This window comes from Pinus tabuliformis, chromosome 9, assembly GCF_031772625.1.
Source record: "Pinus tabuliformis cultivar Carrire ecotype Pingquan chromosome 9, CPIR1, whole genome shotgun sequence".
NCBI lineage: Eukaryota > Viridiplantae > Streptophyta > Pinopsida > Pinales > Pinaceae > Pinus > Pinus tabuliformis.
The window spans coordinates 765345103-765370726 of record NC_142307.1 but is presented as its reverse complement, the minus strand read 5'-3'; the positions used below and the strand labels follow the sequence as shown (position 1 = coordinate 765370726).

Below are 25624 nucleotides of genomic sequence, written 5' to 3'. Positions count from 1 at the left end.
GAATAAATCAAACCCAACAAATTCTTTTCCAATAACAATTTAAAGCAAAATCTAAATATTGTTTGGGCAATCAGCAGAATGCCGGGTGACACAATTAGCAGTAGGGATTATGGGGTAGCTAACTACACTGGAGATTAGTTACGCACAAGTATCTCAACAAATTTGTGGTCTTTAATTGCATTTTATTAACTTGAAAGCAAATCTCTGAAGGCATTTCTATCCTTTTTAATGACCTTGGTCTTGGTGAAAATCACTTTACTGGGCAACTCTAAATCTTGTTAACATGGCACTTAGATTTGTCCTCTTGTGGGGTACCTTTATTGCAATTGATATTCAGGAGCTTATATTTTGTCTCACTAGTGTCTTGTCATTTAACCTTTGACGTCCTTATTGTGGGTCTGAATTGAACCTCATATAACTCTTTTGCCTGACCTCAAAATTTATTCCACAACCTTGTTTTTTGAAAATATATGATGCATATCATGAGACGGTTCAATAAAAAGTTCCTCTAGATTTAAGATTCAATTGTCGTCGTTATTTTCTTAAGATTGTTCAAATTTCACTGCAATTAAATAAGATATTTTTCCCTTCAAATGTTGTTATATAACTGTGCTTTACAACTAAGAAACAATAATGTGTGGTCATTCATTATTCAATTGAATTTATGGTTTTGGTTTTGTTTGATAAGTTACAGTAACCACCAAATTTGTTGATATTTTGCTGCAAATTGGTTGCGAACTAAATGGTAGGTTGTTTTTTACTTGAGAAGCTCCCGGTTGGAAAGGCAAAAAGAAAAACACAATATTTAACACACACAAACCATAGGAGCTGCTGCTATTTTATTGATCACACAAAATTTGATTTTTACAATGAACCATGTAAAGGGCATTTAAACTTTTTCTACTAGAGACTTGCCTACAATAACTTGACATGCAACCACACACTAAACTAGTCTATCACTTAAATTTACTTGAATCAACACTCAATTAACTGACTCTCTAATTTTAACCAATCATTCATGCATGCAGAAATAATTACAATTTCTACCAGAAACCATTTTGACTTGAATCAACACTTAATTAACTGACTTTCTAAATTTAACCAACTATTCATGCATGCAGAAATAATTACAATTTCTAACAGAAACCATTTTGTAATAGAGCTATGGATGACCATTTTGGAATAGAACTATGGATTGTACAACTACTTAATTGAAATAGAAAAATTAAGGATTTTGTTGAGATGCAGCAGATATATAAAGTAGATGTCTTTGTTATGCTTTATTGAAAGTAAAATAATTTAACGGAGAATCATACACAAGAATCTGCGTTCTACTCTGGGATTGGAAGTGGTTAAGGGTATAAGATTGTTTTATTCAATATGTTATTGGTAATTGTTTTGGAAGTGGTTAAGGGTATAAGATTGTTTTATTCAATATGTTATTGGTAATTGTTTTTTGTTGTTGAGGATATGGACCTTACATCTTATTATGGATCTTTTGTGTAGATGTAAGAACACTATCAAAGACCAAAACAACACTACAACAACATTGAATGACCAAAACAACACTGCAACAACATTGAATGGCTTACATACATTACTTTTATAAGCAACGGAAAATATTGTAACTAAACTTACATATGCAAGAACTAGTGATATGGGAACAGTTATAAGCAACGGGAAATATTGTAACTAAACTTATAAGGGAACAATTAGAAATGAAGCAACTACAGGTGAACAATTGCACATTCACAATCTTAGAGGTGAATAACAGAAGAAACCACTTGAAAGTAACAACAACATTGAATGGCTTAGCATACATTACTTTTATAAGCAACGAGAAATATTGTAACTAAACTTACATATGCAAGAACTAGTGATATGGGAACAATTATAAGCAACGTGAAATATTGTAACTAAACTTACAAGGGAACAATTAAAAATGAAGCAACTACAGGTGAACAATTGCACATTCACAATCTGAGAGGTGGAGTATTAATAACAGAAGAAACCACTTGAAAGTAACAACAATGCCACCTCATGCATTTACATTTCCATGTAATATAAATTAAAAACTTGAAATGGAAAACAACCTGCAAGCTGATATATAAAACAAAACGAAACCGAGGTTATCTATATCCGAATCAAAGATTGTGTTCAATCTAAATGGTTATTTGTTACAGGACAGGTCAGAGATTAATACTTTAATCTTGTTAGAGATTATTACCTTAACCTTGATATGTGGTGTTTTAGTTGTTTCTGATGTTCTTATTAGGTGGTTGTTTTTAGTTTTATGGATTCCTTTGGATTTGATTTTTGTCCCTTGTTTTTCATTTTCTTATTCTTCTCTTTATTATTAATATTCTAATCGGTATTATTAATAGTCCAATAGGTAGGGTTGAGTACATGCTATTTCTAAAACACTTACTCTTGAAAATAAAGGTTTTGTTCTAAGGTCTTTGCTATTATTTTCAATGCTACTGCATTAAGTTAAGGTATTTCCTTAGCCACATTTCCTTTGCCATATGTAATACAATTGGTAATAAATCATCCATAGTAAAGATGGCATCCCCCTCCAGAGGTTTACCAGCGTTCCGTGCAATATTATTATACATATTCAAAGCATAACACACGAATATTCATGTTCAGAAATAAATATTTCATGCGATATAAAGAAAGAAAATCGTCCGAGCATGCTCATCTTCTAGTTACATGCAACATAAGAAGTTATCATCGTGAGTCATTGGGATATACATTTGAGCATGATAATGAGCCCAGGACCGTGAATTGTGGGTGCACATCTCGGAGTACGGATTTAACGATTCAATCCCTTTGTCCCTTCCATCTGAATTTTAAGTCTGATCGTATCTATCTTTAGCATAATAAAAAAAGAAATCGATAGCTATATTATGTGAAGCAAAATGGAAAGATGGTTCTCTATAACTACAGAAAAATGGAAAACATCTCTCCCAAACATTATAACTACAGAAAAATGGAAAACATTTGCTTGGATTGAATTTGATGCCGAACATCATATTCGATTAAATTCAAAATAAACCCTTTCAATAAGCAAAAGACTATCGCCTGGTCAATCTCCATCATCTGTATGTATTCGCCATGCCAACGATTTATTCATTGTTGGCCAGCATCTTTCCTCCTGGTAGAACCAATCTCTGTGCTAATCCGACTCTACATTGTACAAGATCCAAGGATGATCTACATGATTCCAATCATCACGATTAAACAAAGTTTGGACCATCCTAAACAAAGTTTGGATATCAAGAAACTGGAAAGAAAATAAAAACTCACTCAAGATTTGAACCATCACTCCAACCATCACGTTCAAACAGTAATTTAGTACCTCGCCCATCCTAAAAAATGTTTGGATATCAAGAAACTGGAAAGAAAATAAGAACTCACTCAAGATTTGATTGCAAGAAAATCTGCGCGTGCGGTCCTTCTGCAGCATTCCAAGAACGAGATGCTTTGCGGATTCCGATATGGAGGGCAAGGAGGGGTCACTCAGCTTCGGTTCTGTATTTTGTATTTGGCCATACATGACCGCGGCATCCTCAACTGGATAAAACGGTGTCCTCCCGAAGAGCAGACGGTACAACACCGCTCCTGCGCTCCATACATCAACCTCGTACGAGTACCCAGTTCCGCCCAACATCTCTGGAGCAGAATATCCCAATGTCCCCACGTTATCCATTTTGAGTACATTCTGATGACCTGCAAAAAAAAATAATCCATCAATGTACTACAAGGGACTGCAAAATTTACAAATAAATCTTCAAGAAAATTTCTGCAACGTACCAATCCAAATTGACCTATCAAAATTCCCAAGTTTAAAATCCCATGAACAGGGGTCTGCATTCTTTGCAGTGTTTGTAATAAAGATGCTCGACGGCTTTACGTCTCTGTGGATGATATTCCAATGGTGGCAGTCTTGAAGCGAATGGACAAGAGATGTGATAATTGCGGCTGCTAGACTCTCAGGAACGGCGCCATAGCCGTCAATAAAACGCTGGAGATCTCCCCCATCACACAGCTCTAAAATCATGTACACATCCGTTGACGAGCCATATTTCGCCACCCTTTCCTGCACGTAGTGGGCTATGGGCTTCAAGGTTGCTGGGTGTTTGCCAAGAGTTTGGAATATCTTCATTTCATTCAATGCATTATTGGTCGCGGGTATCATTTTACACGCGAATTGCTCTCCTGTTGTCCTGTCAATGCATTTGTATACCACTCCCGACCTTCCTCTACCAATCTCCTCCCGAAATTCATAAAGTTTATGGACGAGAGATTCGTGAGCGTCTTCATCTTCATACTGTCTGCTCCAACAATGGCAAAAAATATTTATAGCTTGCATGGCTTTAACGTCCTTCAAACGATTCATGATATAAATTTAATCGGAGCAGTTTTTTCGAATCTAATCGCGAACCCACGGGTGGATAAAGAACAGCCTCGAGATTCAAGAACAGCCTGGCTTCTCGGTTGTACCGGTAAAGAGGAGCGCTCAGAATCCGAAGAAGAAGCAGAAGCAGAATGCGATTGCGAGGAAACAATGTAAGCAGCGGTATCTATTTATACCATTTCTTACTATTACCATAACCAAACCGTCGTTATAGAACTGTTATTTGAGTATTACCGGAAGGAACGATTGTTCAAAGATAATTTGGGATAACGTATGAATCGAGAAATGCATCCGTTGGGATGTGGTGAAGGCTGCATGATTCATAGAAAAGGTTATACGTGGTATTTGATGGACTATGGTGGCAACGGGTGTTTCTTGACCTGTATCTAATTTTTTTTTAATGAAAAAAAACGCTAGATAGCATTCTGTTTCTTGACCTGTAGCCATTCTTTCCAAGTGTATCATCCATGCACTCTCTGAAGGCTCTAGGTGGCCATTAATATCATCATAACCATGTAATATCTGAGCCTTCGTCAAATCGTCCCAGCTGCAATAAATTGAAAAAGAGGGTCGTATTATTATTTATAGGCAGAGGATCTGGTTGGGAGGTTATTTCCTGTTTTCTCATTATACATTGTTGACCTAGATAGCATTCTACATCTCCAGAATTGTAAACTAACCTAGATAGCATTCTACATCTCCAAAATTGTGTAACTATTTTGGAGGACGCAAATTATGCATCCTCGACCATCGGGAGAGGACCTTCTGAGCTACTTCAGCTGAACAGATAGTCTCTTGAATGTACAGAATGGATGGTCGATGTTTTTGAATCAACCTATTCATGGATCGTTCTTTGGAGGCCATCCCTATGCCCCTCATATTATGGGATAGCACAATCATCCTTTCACCTGAGGGGGATGCTTTGCTAAGGGCCCCAAGTATCATTTGCTACCTACCTTCCAGTATTTCTCTTTCCGCGGCATTTGGCACTACAAACCAAGAAGGGACTGCAATTCTAAGTCTGCCATGAAGCCCGGTACGAAATAGAATTTATTTACAGTAAAATCCCTAGCTACTGTAGCAAATTGGCTTTGAGCCCTCTCCCAACCTGCTAAGGAAGAAGGGTAGCAAGGAAGGGGTAGGAGGGAAATTAAATGATTAGATTTTAGCAATTTGTAAATTTGTCAATTGCAGCAGGAAATTAAATTTTAATGGGTCAATTTTAGATTTTAGAGTGGCCCAAAATTAGATTTTAAAAATTTGTCCATTGTTTATTGTTTATGTTGCTATTATTGAGTAGGAGGATTCTTTGCATAGAGGGGTCTACAAAATGATAATTTTGGATTGAATTGAGGTATCAAAAAATTTAAATATATATAATGAGAAATGTTGTTAAGATCCATTACATGAAATTGTTAAAAGATTTCTTTAAGCAAGTATGTTCATATAAAGAGGGAAAGAGAATATGAGGTTTAACATAAGGTGAACATCAACTAACTTTTAAGGAGGTGGAAAATATTTCTAATTCTATGAATAATGTTATTAATAAATTCAAATAGTCTTAGGTAGCCCATTATTTTTGGGAATAATGTTATTAATAAACTTTAAGTAGTTGTAGGTAGCTCAAAAATACCTTATTAGAAGTTAGTCATAGTTTAGTTTACATTACTCATTCACATTAGTTATTTTTAGTTGTGTTACTTATTAGTTAGTCATATGTTTTAACCCGTGACTAAACTAGTCATTTATGTTAGTTGTTTTTAGTTGAGTCACTTAAAATTGCTAATTTTTGGTAGTATTTCACTTGGAAAAGTTGGGGTGACTAACTTTTTTAGTCACTAATTTCTCATTTTCTACTAGTGTAATTTGTCCAAAATTCTAACATATTTAACAGTTTTAACATGATAAAAAAAATCATCTATAGTATTATGAAACAAAAAATTGTAAGTTAACATGTAGGAAATCAAGATTCAGAAGAGGTGATAGGTGCTTGATCTTTGGCACTGGAACTCAGGGGAGCTAGAGGAGCAGGATCACATTGGAGAAGGGACTTGATATAGCCCAACAACATATGCATTATACAAATAAGGTTGTAGATTTGCAGTTGTTCATGAAATTTTAATCAAGATCATAAGACAAAAACCTACTCTACTGCTCTGCGGACATTAATTCACAATTAAAAAAAAAATTCTCTGATATGCAAGAAGAAATAACACATATGCAACAAGTATTTTTATCTGGGGAAAGAAATATGCTAAAAATCCCAATTCCCACTTCCATTAATCAAATGAATAGAGATGTATTACAATTTTTTTTCTTAATCAAGCACACTCTGCAAGTGCGTAACCTATCTCTTTGCTCACTAAAGGCCTCTAACCCAAATTTATTCCATTTTTGCCTCTGCTTGAGCTCCTATTTCCTCTCAGTGTTCCTTGATCTAAGCGAACTTTTGTATTATTGGCAAGCTTTTTTAGTGTACATTATTGCAAAGTAACTGTAATTGATCCGCAGCTTGAAAATTTTGATGCAATTGTGCATCTATTGACTGCACCCAAATCAATACATTTGTTAGGAACTGTATATGCTCTAGTGTCTTTGCAGTCATTTTTTCACAGCGAGATGATTTACAACACCAAAGGTGTTCACAAGAACCTCCTATGTCCCTTCTCCATCTCTTCGAGGGAGTAGCCAGAATAAATCAAACCCAACAAATGCTTTTCCAATAACAATTTAAAGCAAAATCGAAATATTGTTTGGGCAATCAGCAGAATGTCGGGTGACACAATTAGTAGTAGGGATTATTGTAAATGTGTTAGAAAACTTGCACAGATGAATTTAGCTAGTAAAGGTTGAACACACAACTTTGCAGAGCAAAAACACTAAAAGAAAATCGAAAGAACAAAAGAATGATTCATTAGAAAATAGGTTACAATGCTCATGATATAGCATTACTGGGTGAACATCCCAAGGTAATGCACTATAGTGGTGATCAATGAGAATACTCAACACCTACAACAAGTTTCGGAGAGAACTAGCCAGTTGCGGAGTGAAAGAAGGAGAAAATCAGGGAGTAAATCATGCAGAAAAACTAACCAGTTACGGAGTTAAAGAAGGAGAAAATCAGGGAGTAAATCATACAGAAGAACTAACCAGTTGCGGAGTTAAAGAAGGATCAAATCAAGGAGTAAATCATGCAAAAGGAATCTTGCATGTGGTCCCATGCCCTAACTCATAGTTCGCATGTAGGTGTGTAGTACTTCCAAACCCCCCCCCCCTGAACACCACTATGGGGAAAAATAGAAATGGGCCCTGGAAACTAAGGCCAAAGGTCACCCAAAATATAGTGCAACTTGTACTAAAATTGAGGAAAGAGGGAAAACCTCATGGGAAAAACCCCCTCAAAATACAATGTAATCAAAAGAAAAGAGGAAGAAAAGACAGTTGCTAAGCAACTGTGTCCTTCACTCCAAGACGATTGCGCAGAGAGCGAAACTTCTGCTTAGTGAATTTCTTGGTGAAGATGTCTGCAATTTGTTCTGCTGAGGGACAGAACTGCAAATCAATGACCCGATCATGTACTAAGTCTCTGATGTAGTGCATATGGATCTCTATGTGCTTCATCCGTTGCCGTTGTACTAGATCCCTGCAAAATTTGAGAGTGCTCTGGTTGTCACACCAGATGACAATGGGCTGGTGGAACTGGACGCCCAACTCAATGAGGAAGTGTTGTAGCCATAGAGCCTGAATGGTGATGTTGACTACTCCTCTGTACTCAGCCTCAGCTGAAGAGAGAGCAATAGCAACCTGCTTCTTGCTCGACCAACAAATAGGGCCAGATCCTAGACTGAGTGAATATCCGGAGGTGGATTTGCGATCAATGTTGTCTCCCGCCTAATTAGAATCTGTGAAGCCAAGGAGATTCAATGCAGTGCCTGCTGCATAGTGAATCCTGAAGGTGATGGTGCCCTGCACATATCAGAGGATGCGCTTGGCAGCATTCCAATGTAGCTCATGCGACTCCTGCATGTATCTGGAAATTGTCCCTACTGCATATGAGAGATCTGGTCTGGAGTGGGTGAGGTACAATAAGCTCCCCACTAGCTGTCGGTAGAGAGTGCTATCAACTAATGGAGTGTCACCTCCATCCTCAAGGTGGACCCCAGACAGAAAAGGAGTCGGTGTTGGCTTGCAGTCAGTCATGCAAAATCTCTCGAGGAGATCTCATGCATACTTAGCATGAGAGAGTTTGATGCCTGTGGCATCTTGGCTGATCTCAAGACCAAGAAAGAAGTGTAATGGACCCATGTCCGTCATCAAGAACCTATCATGCAAGGCCCTCTTGACTGTAGCAATGGCTGAAGCCGAGCTGCCGGTGATTAGGAGATCATCCACATACAAAACTAAGATAAGAAGAGAATCATGTGTCCTAAGCATGTAAACATTTGGATCAAACTTACATCTTTCAAAGTTTTGTGATAAGAGAAAAGAATCCATCTTCGCATACTAAGCTCTCGGGGCCTGCTTAAGGCCGTAGAGAGATTTCTTTAGTCTGTAGACCAAAGATGAATCCTGAATGAAACCATGTGGTTGCTCCATGTAGATCTCCTTAGATAGGTCTCCGTGAAGGAAGGCATTCTTCACATCCATCTGATGTACTTCCCACCCCTGGGCAGCCGCAATGGCAAGTGTAAGGCATATGGAATCCATCTTTGCCACTGGAGCAAAGGTATCATCATAATCAATTCCATGCACTTGTTGGAAGCCTTTGGCTACTAGCCTTGCTTTCCGTCTGGTGATTTGCCCATCTGCAGCACTCTTGGTCCTGTAGACCCATTTGCATCGGACAAGTTTCCTTTCTGAAGGAAGGGGGACCAGATCCCAAGTCTCGTTCTTGAGGAGGGAGTTACACTCCTCCTCCATGGCGGACTCCCAAGATGGATGCCCAGCAGCGTCAGCATAAGACTGTGGATCAGAAGACTGAACCAAATGGCAATGCCAGGATGACGATGGTTCAGTGGTAGTGAGGACAAGAGGAGGCTCAATAAACTCTGAGCTAGTCCTCTGCAGATCAAAATTATCCCCCACAAGACCATTTCTAGCAGCTGGGTGATCTTGTGCATATATCTCACGTAAGCTCCTTGTTCTCTGATTTATGCCAGGGGAATATGATTCACTGCTAGAAGCCCGATCTGGGCTTGGATGTGGATCATCATTTTCATGCACTAGATTTGTATCTGAAGACTTTTTCTCTGCATCTGCATGCTCTACCTCGGCATCTACATGCTCTGTATCTGCATCTGAGTGTACTGAGTCATCATCTCGGACATGAGGTAGATAAAAAGTGTCTGCATGCAGCGATTGAGGTGCATGCGAGAGACTTTCCTCAAATTTGACACTTCGCTCAATGATGAGCTTGTCCGTAGAGGGAATCACGAGTCGGTATCCCTTCACACCATCAGGGTATCCAACAAAGATGCACTCAATGCTCTGTGGATCAAGAGCTTTCCTCTTTTCAGAGGGGATCCTGGCCCATGCTCGGAAGCCAAAAACACGGAAGTGGGTGACCTCTGGTTTAGTGCTGCTCCAAGCCTCAAAGGGGGTCTGATCCTTGACAGACCTATGAGGAGATTTGTTCTGGATGTAGTTAGCACATTTAAGTGCTTCAGCCCATAGCTTATGAGGCAGTGACTTAGCATGAAACATGCCGGAAGCCATCTCTTTAAGAGATCGATTCTTTCTCTCAGCAACTCCGCTCTTCTGCGGAGTGTATGGAATTGTGTACTGCAACTGTATGTCAGACTAAAGGCAAAGATTTGAAGTGTTGTGTTAACATATTACCCCCATTGTCTGTACAGAGGGCTTTGATCTTTCTCTCTGACTGTGTCTCAACTAGTGCTTTGAAATCTTCAATGTGTGCAAAAACTTTAGATTTGGCCCTGAGAAGATACACCCAAGTATACCGTGAGAAATCATCAATGAATGTAAGCACATAACTTGCTTTGTTGATGGAAGGATGAGGAAAAGGCCCCATGAGATCACTACGGATCAGATCTAGAGGAGAGGATGCTCTGTGAGTCTTTTCGGTGTCAAACTTTTCTCTAGGATGTTTGCCAAGGACACACCCTTCACAAACTCCTTTGGAGAAACTGATATTTGGCAAGCCTTCCACCATCTCATTCTTGCTTAGTTGCTGCATATACCTGTAATTTAAGTGACCAAACCTCTCGTGCCAAAGCCTACTACTATCATCAGCATGTGTAAGCAATAAGGAGGATTCAGATGGGAGGTCCTTTGCATGCATCCAAAGAGGAATAGACTTCCTTTGCAGCAGCCATATGATGTGATGCACCAGAATCTATAATCCATGCATCAGGAGAAGAATTAATTGCAACTAAAGCATAAAAATTGTTACCTTTCCCATGTGGCTGATCCTCAGTTTTCTTCTTGGCGCCCTAAGGGAAGTGGTACCCAAGGTTGTGCTTCTGAAGGATTTTTGCCATTTGGTCAATTTGTTTCTTCATGCAAGAGGATTCTGGATGGAGTCCTCTTTGACAATAGGTGCATATGTTTCCTTTCTTCCCTTGCTCATTTCTCGAGCCAGAGGATTCATTGAAGGGCTTGGTGAACCCTTCCTTCTTTGGATGGGAATGTGTTTTTCCCTTGTCTTTTTGCTGCTAATTTTTCTGATTTGAATCAGATCTGTGATTTTTATTGTGGCTGCCATCATGCACAGCAAGTGCATGCGCTTTTGGAGGTTTGATTTTCCCCATGCCAATGAGTTTATCTTGCTCGAAAATAAGGGACTCCATAAATTCTTTGAGAGAAGGCATAGTGTAGGATTTATCTGCTGCGAGCCTTACTGAATGAAATGTAGACACAAAGACGGAATATTCCAGTCCAAGCTTTGACATAATAGAGAGAACTTGGCGACTCTCCTCCTTGGATTTGTCAATTCCACAACCCTTGAGTTGCAGCAATAGATCATTATATTCGGTGAAGAAGTCTTGAATTCTGTCATAGTTTTGTGGATCCAATGGCAGCAGCTCCACTTTGAGCAAATGTCCTTTCATCTCATCCTGTTTCCTATAAAGATCTTCAACCTTTTTCCAAATCTCATTGGGAGTATTGCAGGCAGATAGATGAAACTGCAACTCTGGAGAGATGCACATGCATATGGATCCGTGGGCCTCATCCATACAGTTGAGGTACTTGGATTTCTCTATGGCCGAAGTGGGTTCTACTTCTGTAGCCATGGTAATCCTATACAACGCTTTATGACGAAGGTATCGAGCCATTTGGTCCTTCCATTCATGATAGTTGTACGGTGTTAGGATCGATGCTTTGGGAAACTCCATTTTTCTATCGATCTTCGATCTCCAAACTGTAATACCTGCAAAATAAAGTGTTGGTGCGCCTTTTATCTAGCAACCTGTGGGCTCTGATTCCATGTAAATGTGTTAGAAAACCCGCACAGATGAATCTAGCTAGTAAAGGTTGAACACACAGCTTTGCAGAGCAAAAACACTAAAAGAAAATCAAAAGAACAAAAGAGTGATTCATTAGAAAATAGGTTACAATGCTCATGATATAACATTACTAGGTGAAGATCCCAAGGTAATGCACTATAGTGGTGATCATTGAGAAGACTCAACACCTACAACAAGTTCCAGAGAGAACTAGCCAGTTGCGGAGTGAAAGAAGGAGAAAATCAGGGAGTAAATCATGCAGAAGAACTAACCAGTTGCAGAGTTAAAGAAGGAGAAAATCAGGGAGTAAATCATGCAGAAAAACTAACTATTGCGGAGTTAAAGAGGAGCAAATCAAGGAGTAAATCATGCAAAAGGAATCTTGCATGTGGTCCCATGCTCTAACTCATAGCTCACATGTAAGTGTGTAGTACTTCCAACAATTATGGAGTAGCTAACTACACTGAAGATTAGTTACGCACAAGTATCTCAACAAATCTGTGGTCTTTTATTAACTTGAAAGCAAATCTCTGAAGGCATTTCTATCCTTTTAATGACCCTGGTCTTATCTGTGGTCTTTTATTAACTTGAAAGCAAATCTCTGAAGGCATTTCTATCCTTTTAATGACCCTGGTCTTGGTGAAAATCACTTTATTGGGCAACTATAAATCTTGTTAACGTGGCACTTAGATTTGTCCTCTTGTGGGGTACCTTTATTGCAATTGATATTCAGGAGCTTATATTTTGTCTCACCAGACTTGTGTCTTGTCATTTAACCTTTGACGTCCTTATTGTGGGTCTGATTTGAACCTCATATAACTCTTTTGCCTGACCTCAAAATTTATTCCACAACCTTGTTTTTTGAAAACATATGATGCATATCATGAGACGGTTCAATAAAAAGTTCCTCTAGATTTAAGATTCAATTGTCGTCGTTGTTTTCTTAAGATTGTTCAAATTTCGCTGCAATTAAATAAGATATTTTTCCCTTCAAATGTTGTTATATAACTGTGCTTTACAACTAAGAAACGATAATGTGTGGTCATTCATTATTCAAATGAATTTATGGTTTTGTTTGATAAGTTACAGTAACCACCAAATTTGTTGATATTTCTAAGTGGTAGGTTGTTTTTTACTTGAGAAGCTCGTGGTTGGAAAGGCAAAAGAGAGAAACACAATATTTAACACACACAAAGGATAGGAGCTGTTGCTATTCTATTGATCACACAAAACTTGATTTTTACAATGAACCAGGTAAAGGGCATTTAAACCTTTTCTACTAGAGACTTGCCTACAATAACTTGACATGCAACCACACACTAAACTAGTCTATCACTTAAGACTTGAATCAACACTCAATTAACTGACTCTCTAATTTTAACCAATCATTCATGCATGCAGAAATAATTACAATTTCTAACAGAAACCATTTTGACTTGAATCAAAACTCAATTAACTGACTATCTAATTTTAACCAACTATTCATGCATGCAGAAATAATTACAATTTCTAACAAAAACCATTTTGGAATAGAGCTATGGATGACCATTTTGGAATAGAACTATGGATTGTAAAACTACTTAATTGAAATGGAAAAATTAAGGATTTGGTTGAGATGCAGCAGATATATAAAGTAGATGTCTTTGTTATGCTTTATTGAAAGAAAAATAATTTAACGGAGAATCATACACCAGAATCTGCGTTCTACTCTGGGATTGGAAGTGGTTAAGGGTATAAGATTGTTTTATTCAATATGTTATTGGTAATTGTTTTCTGTTGTTGAGGATGTGTACATTACATCTCATTATGGATCTTTTGTGTAATGTAAGAACACTATCAAAGACCAAAACAACACTACAACAACATTGAATGGCCAAAACAACATTGCAACAACATTGAATGGCTTACATACATTACTTTTATAAGAAACGGAAAATATTGTAACTAAACTTACATATGCAAGAGGTAGTGATGTGGGAACAATTATAAGCAACGGGAAATATTGTAACTAAACTTACAAGGGAACAATTAGAACTACAGGTGAAGAATTGCACATTCACAATCTTAGAGGTGGAGTATTAATAACAGAAAAACCACTTGAAAGTAACAACAACATTGAATGGCTTAGCATACATTACTTTTATAAGCAACAGGAAATATTGTAACTAAACTTACATATGCAAGAACTAGTGATATGGGAACAATTATAAGCAACGTGAAATATTGTAACTAAACTTACAAGGGAACAATTAGAAATGAAGCAACTACAGGTGAAAATTGCACATTCACAATCTTAGAGGTGGAGTATTAATAACAGAAGAAACCACTTGAAAGTAACAACAATGCCACCTCATGCATTTACATTTCCATGTAATATAAATTAAAAACTTGAAATGGCAAACAACCCTGCAAGCTGATATATAAAACAAAACGAAACCGAGGTTATCTATATCCGAACCAAAGATTGTGTTCAATCTAAATGGTTATTTGTTACAGGACAGGTCATAGATTATTACTTTAATCTTGTGAGAGATTATTACCTTAACCTTGATATGTAGTGTTTTAGTTGTTTCTAATGTTAATATTAGGTTGTTTTTAGTTTTATGGATTCCTCTGGATTTGATTTTGGTGATTTGTTTTTCATTTTTTTAATTCCTCTTTATTATTAATATTCTAATAAGTTTATAAGGTCTTTGCTATTATTTTCTATGCTACTGCATTAAGGTATTTCCTTTGCCACATTTCCTTTGCCATATGTAATATAATTGCTAATAAATCATCAATAGTAAAGATGGCATCCCCTCCTGAGGTTTACCAGCGTTCCGTGCAATATTATTATACATATTCAAAGCATAGCACACGAATATTCATGTTCAGAAATAAATATTTCATGCGATATAAAGAAAGAAAATCGTTCGAGCATGCTTATCTTCTAATTACATGCAACATAAGAAGTTATCCTCATGAGTCATTGGGATAGCTATATTATGTGAAGCATAATAAAAAAAATCGATAGCTATATTATGTGAAGCAAAATGGAAAGATGGTTCTCTATAACTACAGAAAAATGGAAAACATCTCTCTCAAACATTATAACTACAGAAAAATGGAAAACATTTGCTTGGATTGAATTTGATGTCGAACATCATATTCGATTAAATTCAAAATAATTCTCAAATATAAACTGTTTAAAGATAATTCAATGATTTATTCAAATGTACATGTATAAAATGGATGTCAAAATAAAAGAATTATAAACCCTTTCAATAAGCAAAAGACTATCGCCTGGTCAATCTTCATCATCTGTATGTATTCGCCATGCCAACGATTTATTCATTGTTGGCCAGCATCTTTCCTCCTGGTAGAACCAATCTCTGTGCTAATCCGACTCTACATTGTCCAAGATCCAAGGATGATCTACATGATTCCAATCATCACGATTAAACAAAGTTTGGATATCAATTTTTAGTTTCTCATTTTTGGCTAATATCTAACTATTTCTGCATTTGCTCCTTAACATTGCAAGCATTCAGTATTTTCTTGAGTAGAGTCGGCTAACTGTCTTCCGCTTTTAGTTGAGCTAAGCAAACAGAATCGGCAAGAGCTGGCGCCATCTTCTCAGCAAAATGGATTATATACTTGAGAGTCATTCACTGACTCTGTGGCTTTACCGTGTATGCCCAGTAATAATCCCAGTTCAACTTGGTTAACCTTTGGATTGCTTCTGCCTTTTCTTTAGCTTTCTGTTTCCAGTTTGTTTTCCTCATTGCTTTCTTGCAATTTCCGGGGCTTGCAGGTGATTGAGCAATTAGAAGCTTTCATTCTCGAGCAATTTTCTCAGCGATGCGCGATTAGCGCTAGGCGCTAATCGCGCATCGGAAACTGCCTCCTTGCCTTGATCCGGGCTTCTCTGATGCGTTTTTCGCCTTTTGCGCCTCTTTCTCTTATCGGGTATAAACCTCAAAATTTGTAAAAATAATGATTTCGTGAGCTCTTGACCCTAAGCATTAAACTGTCTGTTTCTGATATCAGCATCGTTTAGTACCCATTTAACAATGGTTGTATATGAGAGATCTGTAATGGATGGCTTAGCAGAATTCTGTGAATCTGCGGCTCTGTTGCATGCAGTGTCTGTGTATAAGGGCGCCATTTCTCTGTCTTTGGACATTGGAGCCTTACCCTTTTTCCCCATAGTTTCCTGCACATTTCTTTGTGTAACTTTTGTTCTTCGTTCCTGCAGTTCACAAGTGAGGTGAGAGTAATGATAATAAATAATGACAGGAAAGCTTTAAATGCCAAGGATATGCAAAAACACGCCACCTTACGTGAACTGGCTCTTCGGAAAACACAAAACCATATTTTATTAACAACTGGCATGTAACTCATTAATTATCATTAAAGCGCGTAACCGGTTCTTGGTTTATGGAAAAAAGCTTTTTGAATAACGAGCCAGAACCAACTGCGATGGAGAGATTTTGCGATTTGGTTTGCAATATCGCAGATCGCTGCATCGCATTACCGCAATATCATCGTGTTGTTCTATCGCAAGGTTGCTTGATCACAATATCGCAATATCGCAATATCGCCTAATCGTTACTGTTGATGTGCTTTATGCGAATTGCGATTTTGCGATATGCAACATCACATATCAGTGATTTTTAGGTTTCCAATGTGAGTGCTCATTAATGCATGCGATGCGATGGAGTTTCGCATTGCAATCTCTCATTTTTTTATCATTTTGGCTCATAAGAAGGTACCCTATCATTCTTTGCGCGATGCGATATTTCTTAAGGAGTGACTTTACTTTCTTCATCATGAAACTTAAGCCTTTTAGATTTTTCAAAAGTATTTTCCTAAGTCCATGATGGTAAATTTTATCCAAAAGGAAATATAAGCACTAATTGATTTTTTAAATTTTTTGACTAAGGGCCCCCACTTATTTAGTATTAGCAATAACACCAGATAAGGAGGGAGGTTGTTGGTGGCCACAACACATCCTTATGGTCGAGCGACTATGTTCCTCTCCCTTATGATCAAGCCCTACCGGGGCATCCTCTCTTGTTAGTTGAGTAAGAAATACCTCACCCTTATGGGTGAGAAATAAAGAACCTTGGGTCTTGAGAGCCAGCTTAATGCTTTCAAGGTCTCGTCGCTTCGGTGAATCACTTGAGCCTCGATACATTTTTGGTGCCATGGAGCTAGACCAACAAGCTATTATGCTTTCTTCGAAAGATGGCCACCCTTTCGGCTTTCAATACGTAACTAAAAGCCTATCTAAGAAGTTAGTGACTCCTAACTTTCAATATGATACACCTTACTTAGGGGTGTGACAAGTACACAAGCTCCTTCCCCTCCCTCTCCCTGGAACTCACCAAGTGCTTTCCTATTATTAGGTCCCTTTGGGGCGGGTGGGTGAATAGTAGGGGGGAGGGTGAGCAGCTTCTCGCTCCTCATCCTCGACTGATTCACTTCAATGAATCACACTTCCAAAGGCTTTAGGTAAACTGGTGCTTTATCAATTCCCTCGCATCCATCTGATGCATCTAATACATCAGGCATTGGACTTGCTTCACACTGCACCAAATTCCCATCAATCGATCAATCACTCAAGATGGAAAATTGTTCATGATTCCAGTCATGATGCGCAAGCAGGCTCGACCATAAGCCCACCACCCAATAAGCATCAAGGAAGGCAGGGCTCGTCTAACAGGAGAGGAATTATCGCAGTAATTACACCATGACCTTCTACATGACAACACCAACCACATCACATGCACTTGATAATATGTGAACACTAATGTGCATAACAATGCATATTCAACCAAACGCACATGAAGCCATACTCCATGACAACACCTTCAACCTTTACATGCCGGCATCACTACAACCATGCTCAACACCATGCAAATGAAACAAGCACATGGAATACATGCATAAGGAAGACATATGAAACCAACATGAATGCATGACCAACACACAGCCCAAGGAGAGCACAACCACGCTTTGATACCACTCTGTAATACCCTCCTCCCACATCTACCCAAGAAACCGGTCGGCCAAGTTAAACATGTGACAAGAGGCTACAATGACATGATTCAACCTCCTAGTTAACCTTACAGAAATGGAATCGATGGAAACACAACATATAGACCTCCCTCAAGTGCTTCAGGACCCCAAGGAGCCAATTCACCACTCCAAGTGCCCAACCCCTAAGTTAACATAGAATTTAAATGAATTAAACCCAGAGTCGCTCCCATGAAAAGGCATGCATGCGACTGTAAACCTATAGTCGCTCCCACAGTGCCTACAAGGGTGAGACTATAGTCTCTATCAACCAGTTCTGTGCCAGAGACTGCGAGATTTAAGCCACTTTTTTAGGGCTAGTCTCAAAACCAATGCCTGAAACTTGATGAGACTTTCCAAGACAATAAATGAAACCAAGGAAAAGCCTCTAACAAAAACTCTATCAAGGGATTGATCTAAAAAAGCCTAACCATGACATAAATTTTGTCAAACACTTAGTAAATACGCAACCTACAGGTGTAAATAACAAATCTAAGCATAGGGGTCTCATACTTATCTGAGATTCACTATGAAGAATTGTCTCCTTATCACATTAGCTAAAATTTCATACATTAGGTCATAGATACAATGATCATTCAATAACAAGTAAGAACATGATGAGAGCCAAACATAACTATTGTCATAAAATACATACATAACCATCATAATAGGGACATAAATATCAATGAAATCACAGCAAACTACACCTCATATAATCCATCATAATACTCATAGAAATAACAGGAGAAATAACCTTTCATTGATGATGCAAAATCCAATCCTGGGTTGGGACTTCCATGTTCCACCTAGTCGTAGAATGGCTAAGCCAAATCTCTCTTCAGCCATTCACCCCTATGCCTTATTCGAAGCATGAATGTGGGATCTCATGGAAAACATCAATCAAAACTCATGAAGGGCTTCCAGAGGCCATCCACCTAAACCCATTAAATGGTGATTCCACCTCACTGTCAGACATCACAAAACCAACATCAGATCGACCACTATCCCAACCTTCCAGGGCTCCAGAGTGTTTGTCCAACCAAGGCTCTAGGACTAGTAACTCAACACATAGCTTTTACCGGGCTCTGGAGCATTTGTCCAACCAAGGCTCAGGACTAGTAACTAAACCCAACAAGGGCTCCAGATCGTTTGTCCAACTAAGGCTCCAAGACTAGTAACTCAACCCAAGATGACACAAAACTCTAGAGTGTTTGTCCAACCAAGGCTCCATGACTAGTAACTCAACCCAAGCTATGGAACATGAGAACCAATAAAAAACAAACAATGCAAGTAAACCCACAATCACCATGGCTATCTAGGAAATGGCAAGGCTAGGCAATCCACTGTCAATCCCAGACATCCTCCATCCCAATGAAAAATCACAAGAAATCACATGCATGTGCATGCCAAAAATAGTGAGAAAAACATACATGCAACTCATTACCTGTAAGAAAATCCCATTATAGTTGTTGATCTCGACGCCCTCTTACGCTTTCTTTCTCTCCCTTTCCCTTCTTGATCCAAGAATCCAAGTATGCAACCCCTCCAAGAGTGCTCCAATAAAACTCTAAGTATCCAAAAGTGTGAGAGAGAGAATAATGAGAGAGAGCTCCAACACTGAACTGACCAAGTCTTGCCATTGATCCACAGAAGCCTTTTTATTAATGAGACCTCTACTTTCTTCATTTTCCATTATTTTCCTTCAATTTCCTCTTCACATGCAATTTGTGACATTTCACCTTCCTTTTATCCTAATTTCCATTATTTTCATAAATAAAATTCCAATTAATGCCTCATGCCTTCCCAAAGCCTTAGTGATTGCCTTTGCCAATTTCCGTAGCCATAATAAACCAAATCAACACCCACTAGGATGTTTCCCCTACCATTCAACTTGGAATATGTGTACCATCACCGTGGCCTTATATATATTTTTACATGGAATTTTCACCAGGGATGTTACACTAGACCCACCAAATTTTTGTATGCTTGATTATGTTTAAACGAAATATTTCAATGAGTTTTCGATCAATATAACTATGTCTTGATCCATAATAATTAAAATGGATATGGGATAATAAATGGTTTTGTCTCCTCAATAGATTTCTATTGACTACTTATTTACCAAAATCTTAGCTCTCAGATAAAATTTATGACCAATTGAAGTTTGGCCTACTTTCCCCAATTTGTTCCTATACAACATATTTTTGCTAATTTTTGGAGTTTTTGGATACCAAAATTTCAATTCGAAGTCAATCACTATATTCTATCATCCAAGATATTCTCATAGATTTTTCTATGCCCAATATGAGATCTAAGAAAGGATTTATACCTCCTAGAATTAGATTGGTGCTTCATTTACCTTCTAAAATTTTCAAGCAAAAATTTTACATAGAGACTATATTTTCCACATGTAGTATCTTACTAGAAAGATACAACTAATCTCTAAGAAGTAAAACAACAAATATAATTTCAACACACAATAAGAATACTTATCTTACAATAAGCACCAACCGGTTATAAACCTTAGATGTTATACCCCACCATGTGACCTCACTACTCTAGTACTTAGTATTGGATCACCCTCAAGTTGGGCTAGGAGTACTCCACTAGGGCAAAGGCTCACCTAAAGCTACCTATGGTCCACATTCAACACAAAACATGGTTAGGGACAATATACCAAACCTAACAACACTCCAACCTATATGTTATGGGGAAATTTCACTTGAGTTAGTAGGTTACTTCTAACTTAGCAAATCAGATAATGATTTGCCTAGATTTGTGTTTGATCGTGAAAAGAGATCAAATCAAATTTAAGACAAGAAATTGTTAGAAAAAAATCTAAAAAAACGATTTTTCACTCTGTTTCTAAGTGCATATCTATTGTTGGTCTGTTTCCGATCTTATTTCTTGCCTTGAATGGGAAAGATCAATTTTGGTAGATTGAACCTTTTTCAGCTACCTAAAAGGTTAGATATCGAGACTAACCTTTTTCCAAACTTTAAATAAGTTGATTCCACCCACATTTCTAGTCATATCCATGAATGGCGAAGATGCAAGAGGTTATTCTGAACTAAACTCCCTAACGATGTTCTTAGAGGCTAGTTCACCTGATCCCTTTATCCTCAGATTTCCCAAGGTGGCCATTTTACGTGCTCAAAGTCTCGATCTGGTGGGCACATTGTACAATATTCTTCCTAATTCTCCTCACCGTTCAACAAAACCAGCCTGACCCAAACGAAGGCCACACTCTGAGGCAGTTATTGGTTATTTTCCTTTGATACAATGAGCCAGTTAGTTGCTCATCTCAAAAAAATGATGGTCACTTCTCAAGCCCCAACAAGTGCCCCTAGCTCTCAAGAAGAACCCACTTCTTCTAAGAATTCCATCGAGGTTCTTACGGTGAAATCCACATCGCCTAAGAACCCTCAGTGACCTAGCAAGAGAAAGAACATTGTTATGCGTAACATTGTTATGCATGAACATTGTTATGTGTAATGTTTAGACAATATACTCATTTAATAAGAGTTTGGACCATATGAATGTCATGGATTCGAGGCTTTACATTCATTATCTCTCTATCTTAGTCTCATATATAAGTAGTGTACGATAATGAGTAGATGTGAATTGCATTGTTTAGAGAGCGTCTCCATTTCATTACATTGCTATGTTAGACCTAAGTGATTTCACAATTGGATACTATCGAGTGTCAATATCATATATGCGTCTATGATGGATTTCTTCATAAGTAGATCATGGCACACTCTTCTTCTTCTTCGTCTTCTTCTTTTTTTCATTGAATGGTGTAAGGATAAAATATTGCAAGAAATAACATAAATTTTACATTGTGATTTCAATTTTTACGCATAAAAATATAAGGGGGATTTACTTTAGTTATATTTTCCTCCTTTTAAATTTTATACATCAAATCAATTGAAATTTAGAATCATCAATCATATACTTTAAAGATATTTTGTATACAAGATAATTAATTTTAACATGGGATCACAAACATGTTAATATATCATCATTTGAAATAACTAAAAAATCATATTTAAATACTTCAATATAATATAAACTTTTAGATTGTCTAAGGTTTGAGATGGTTAGTCTCAAAATTGTAAAAACTAGTTTTCAATAAGATTCTATGGTTGGGATATTACTACCACCCAATTTGAAGTAATCACAAGCACATTTAAAAGTGGAATATTGTCAAGTTAATTGAAACATATCCCAAATGATTATCATAGATCATATTCTCAATTTATTAACCCTAGTGTCATGGATATTTCAAGACTTAAAACACTACCAAATATCATTGGAAATCTAGCATGTAGGGCTCTTACTATTGCCTTCAACATTCATTATCTGAACCACCCAAGATATTAATATCCCCATCTACAAAAATATTACTACCACCATTAGTTGGTGATCAAATTCACAATAAAAAATGTCATCCTACTCTTGAAAAAAATTAATACCACCTTATAGTCTTTAATGTTTGAAAACATACAATGCATTCTGGTTTCCTAAGAATTGTTCCCAGGAGAGTGATATAAGAATAAATGAATATTGATCTTAAGTATTTTGCTTAACCAAATTCCTAATCCAAAATCACAAATACTATGATCATAAAACTGTAAAATAGCATAGCATTTCATCAAGAAACAACCAACATCAACAATGGGCATGAAACCTCTTTTATAATGCATATCATTGTAACATTTTCAAATATTTAATTATTAACCTTCTCTCTTCTCATGTAAGAGCTATTTTTTCCTTGAGAATGAATTTCCAAGTGTGAAAAATAAGATAAAATTAAATTACTTCTCTTTTCCTTTTAAATATTAACTTTAAGATAATATTCACAAGGCCCTTTTTAAATTCAAAAACTTCCTAATTTCTAAACTGAAATATCCTTCCTCTTAAGTGCATTTCCCCATTCTTCACCAAATTGTCCGCTTATAATAAGTTGATTCCTTGAAAATACTAGAACAATGATTACACCAACCACATAAAAAACATCCTAACATGAATTTTGTCAACAAAAAAATGTAAGTTTTAACCCTATACAGAAATTACCTGCATACGAATTCTTAAACAAAGAAAATAAACAATGCGAGAGCATAACCCATAAAACACATATGCACAGAGATTTTTCCCTGGATCCCAAAACCGGGACTACCAGCTTGATTTTTCATTATGTTCCTTTCAATGTTACAATACATATTTATACATGCCGAAGCATCCAATACCATGGACCGAAAACCATCGCGTCCAATACCATGGACCGAAAACCATCGCGTCCAAAAAACATGTGCAAAAATCATGCAAAAAACCATAGGTGGGTCAACCCAACCTAACATATGGTCCAAAACCAAAATTTTCCAGGGCACTGCCCCGGACCCCATAAAGTGGTGTTACGGGTGCCCTTCAAACCCCTATTAACTACGTGGAAAGAATATAACACAACCCAACAATCTCCCATTTGTTGTTTTCTTTACACAGGGGGCCACAGGAGAGCTTAGTCATTTTTTCAGCCCTGAGATTCCCATTGCTTCTCTACACCAAGAGAACTTCTCAGAGCTCACAGATTTTGTCAATGCATCTGCAGTATTCCTCAAAGTGTCCACCTTTACTAGCAACACCTTTCTGTCTTCTATCATATCCCTCACAAAGTGATATTGAACATCAATGTGCTTTGTCTTTGAATGATAAGCAGGGTTCTTTGCCAAGAAAATTGCACTTTGGCTGTCACAGTCTATTCTTATAGCTCCCTGTACTAACCCCATACTTGAACACAATCTCTGCAACCAAACTACTTCCTTGCTTGCATGAGTGGCTGCCATGTATTCCGCCTCTGTAGTTGATAATGCCACTACAAATTGTTTCTTACTCATCCAACTGACTGCACCTCCAAATATGTTAAACACAGACCCACTTGTAGATCTTCTCTGATCCAGATCTCCAGCCCAGTTTGCATCAACAAAGCCATGAATATCCAACACTTTGTCCAATCCTGGTCTTCCTTGGTAGCACAAACCATAATCACTAGTGCCACGCAAATACCTGAAAACCCGCTTCACTGCTATCCAGTGCTCCTTCCCAGGTTTTGACATAAACCTGCTCAATACTCCCACTGCATGTGCAATGTCTGGTCTAATACAGACCATTGCATACATCAGGCTACCCACTGCACTTGCATATGGAACACGGGACATGTCCTCTTCCTCTTCTTGTGTCTTGGGACACTGTTCAGCAGATAACCTCACACCTACAGGAATAGGAACTTTCACCGGTTTACTATCCTGCATATTAAACCTCTGGAGTATTGTCTCGACATACTTCCTCTGGTTTAACCAGAGCTTCCTCTTTGACCGATCTCTTTTAATTTCCATGCCCAAAATATAGTTTGCAGCACCAAGATCTTTCATGTCGAATTTGGAGGACAATTGGGTCTTCAAATCCTGGATAATTTCTTTGTCATTTCCAACCAGCAACATATCATCCACATACAAGACCAGATAAATAATACGGTCACCAATTAATTTAAAATACACATAATGATCTGCTTTTCTTCTGGTGAAGCCAAGTCCCCGTATAAATGTATCAAATTTCTGATACCACATCCTCGGTGACTGTTTTAACCCATACAGAGACTTCTTTAACTTGCATACCAGTTCTTTCTTACCCTTCACCGCAAAGCCTTCAGGTTGCTTCATGTAGATTTCCTCTTCCAAATCCCCGTGAAGAAATGTTGTCTTCACATCCATCTGTTCTACCTCAAAATCAAAAGTAGCAGCAATAGATAAAAGTAATCTAATAGAAATTACCTTGGCAACAGGAGAAAAAATATCACCAAAATCAATTCCCAGCACCTGGGAATAACCTTTTGCAACCAACTGAGCTTTGTATTTCTCCACCTTTCTTTCTGCATTTGTCTTCTTCTTGAACACCCATTTGCTGCCAATGGGTTTCCTTCCAGCCGGCAACTCCACCAGATCCCAAGCCTCATTTTTTTGCAAAGATGCCATTTCATCGACCATGGCCTATTTCCAGAGTTTTCCATCCTCTGAATCCACTGCTTCCTTCACAATTCTGGGATCATTATCAGTAACAGACAAAGCAAAATTTGAACTGAAATCAGATGGACTATACCTTTCTGGCTGCCTTCTTTCTCGAACTGATCTTCTCACAGCCGGAGTTTGTGGCTCTTCATTTTCTGATTCCTCCTCTGCTGCAGAGTCTGATTCTTCCTCCTTTGGCTCAAACTCTATCTTCTCAGGTTCCTTTGGTTGGACTTCATGTTGAATAACATCTTTTACCTCTCTGAACAACACATCTCGACTGTACACAACCTTCCATGTGACTGGGTTCCAAAGCTTATAACCCTTTAAACCATCCTTATACCCAATAAAGATGCACTTTTCAGATTTACTATCCAACTTGGTCCATTTCTCCTTTGGAACATGTACATAGGCATCACATCCAAATACCCTTAGATGTGAAAGAGAGGGTTTCTTACCAGTCCATACTTCTTGTGGAGTCTTATCCTCCAACGCTGATGAATGTGATCTGTTGATCAGGTAACATGCAGTATCCACCGCCTCTGCCCAGAATTCTTGTCCTAACCCGGCACCACTGAGCATGCTTCTTGCCCTTTCCATCAACGTCTTGT

General features: G+C 37.8%; 1 protein-coding gene across 1 annotated transcript in view; it reads right to left on the bottom strand.

Moving 5' to 3' along the window:
• Nucleotides 1-3305: 3305 nt before the first annotated feature.
• Nucleotides 3306-25624, bottom strand: part of LOC149150977 (uncharacterized) — an 83299-nt gene continuing 60980 nt past the window's right edge. The window contains exons 5-9 of the mRNA XM_089443002.1: nucleotides 4858-4967; nucleotides 4448-4586; nucleotides 3817-4337; nucleotides 3563-3732; nucleotides 3306-3371 (exon numbers count right to left, since the gene is read on the bottom strand). Coding sequence (XP_089299128.1) covers nucleotides 3306-3371; nucleotides 3563-3732; nucleotides 3817-4337; nucleotides 4448-4586; nucleotides 4858-4967 — 1006 coding nt within the window. The remainder of the gene's footprint in view (nucleotides 3372-3562; nucleotides 3733-3816; nucleotides 4338-4447; nucleotides 4587-4857; nucleotides 4968-25624) is intronic.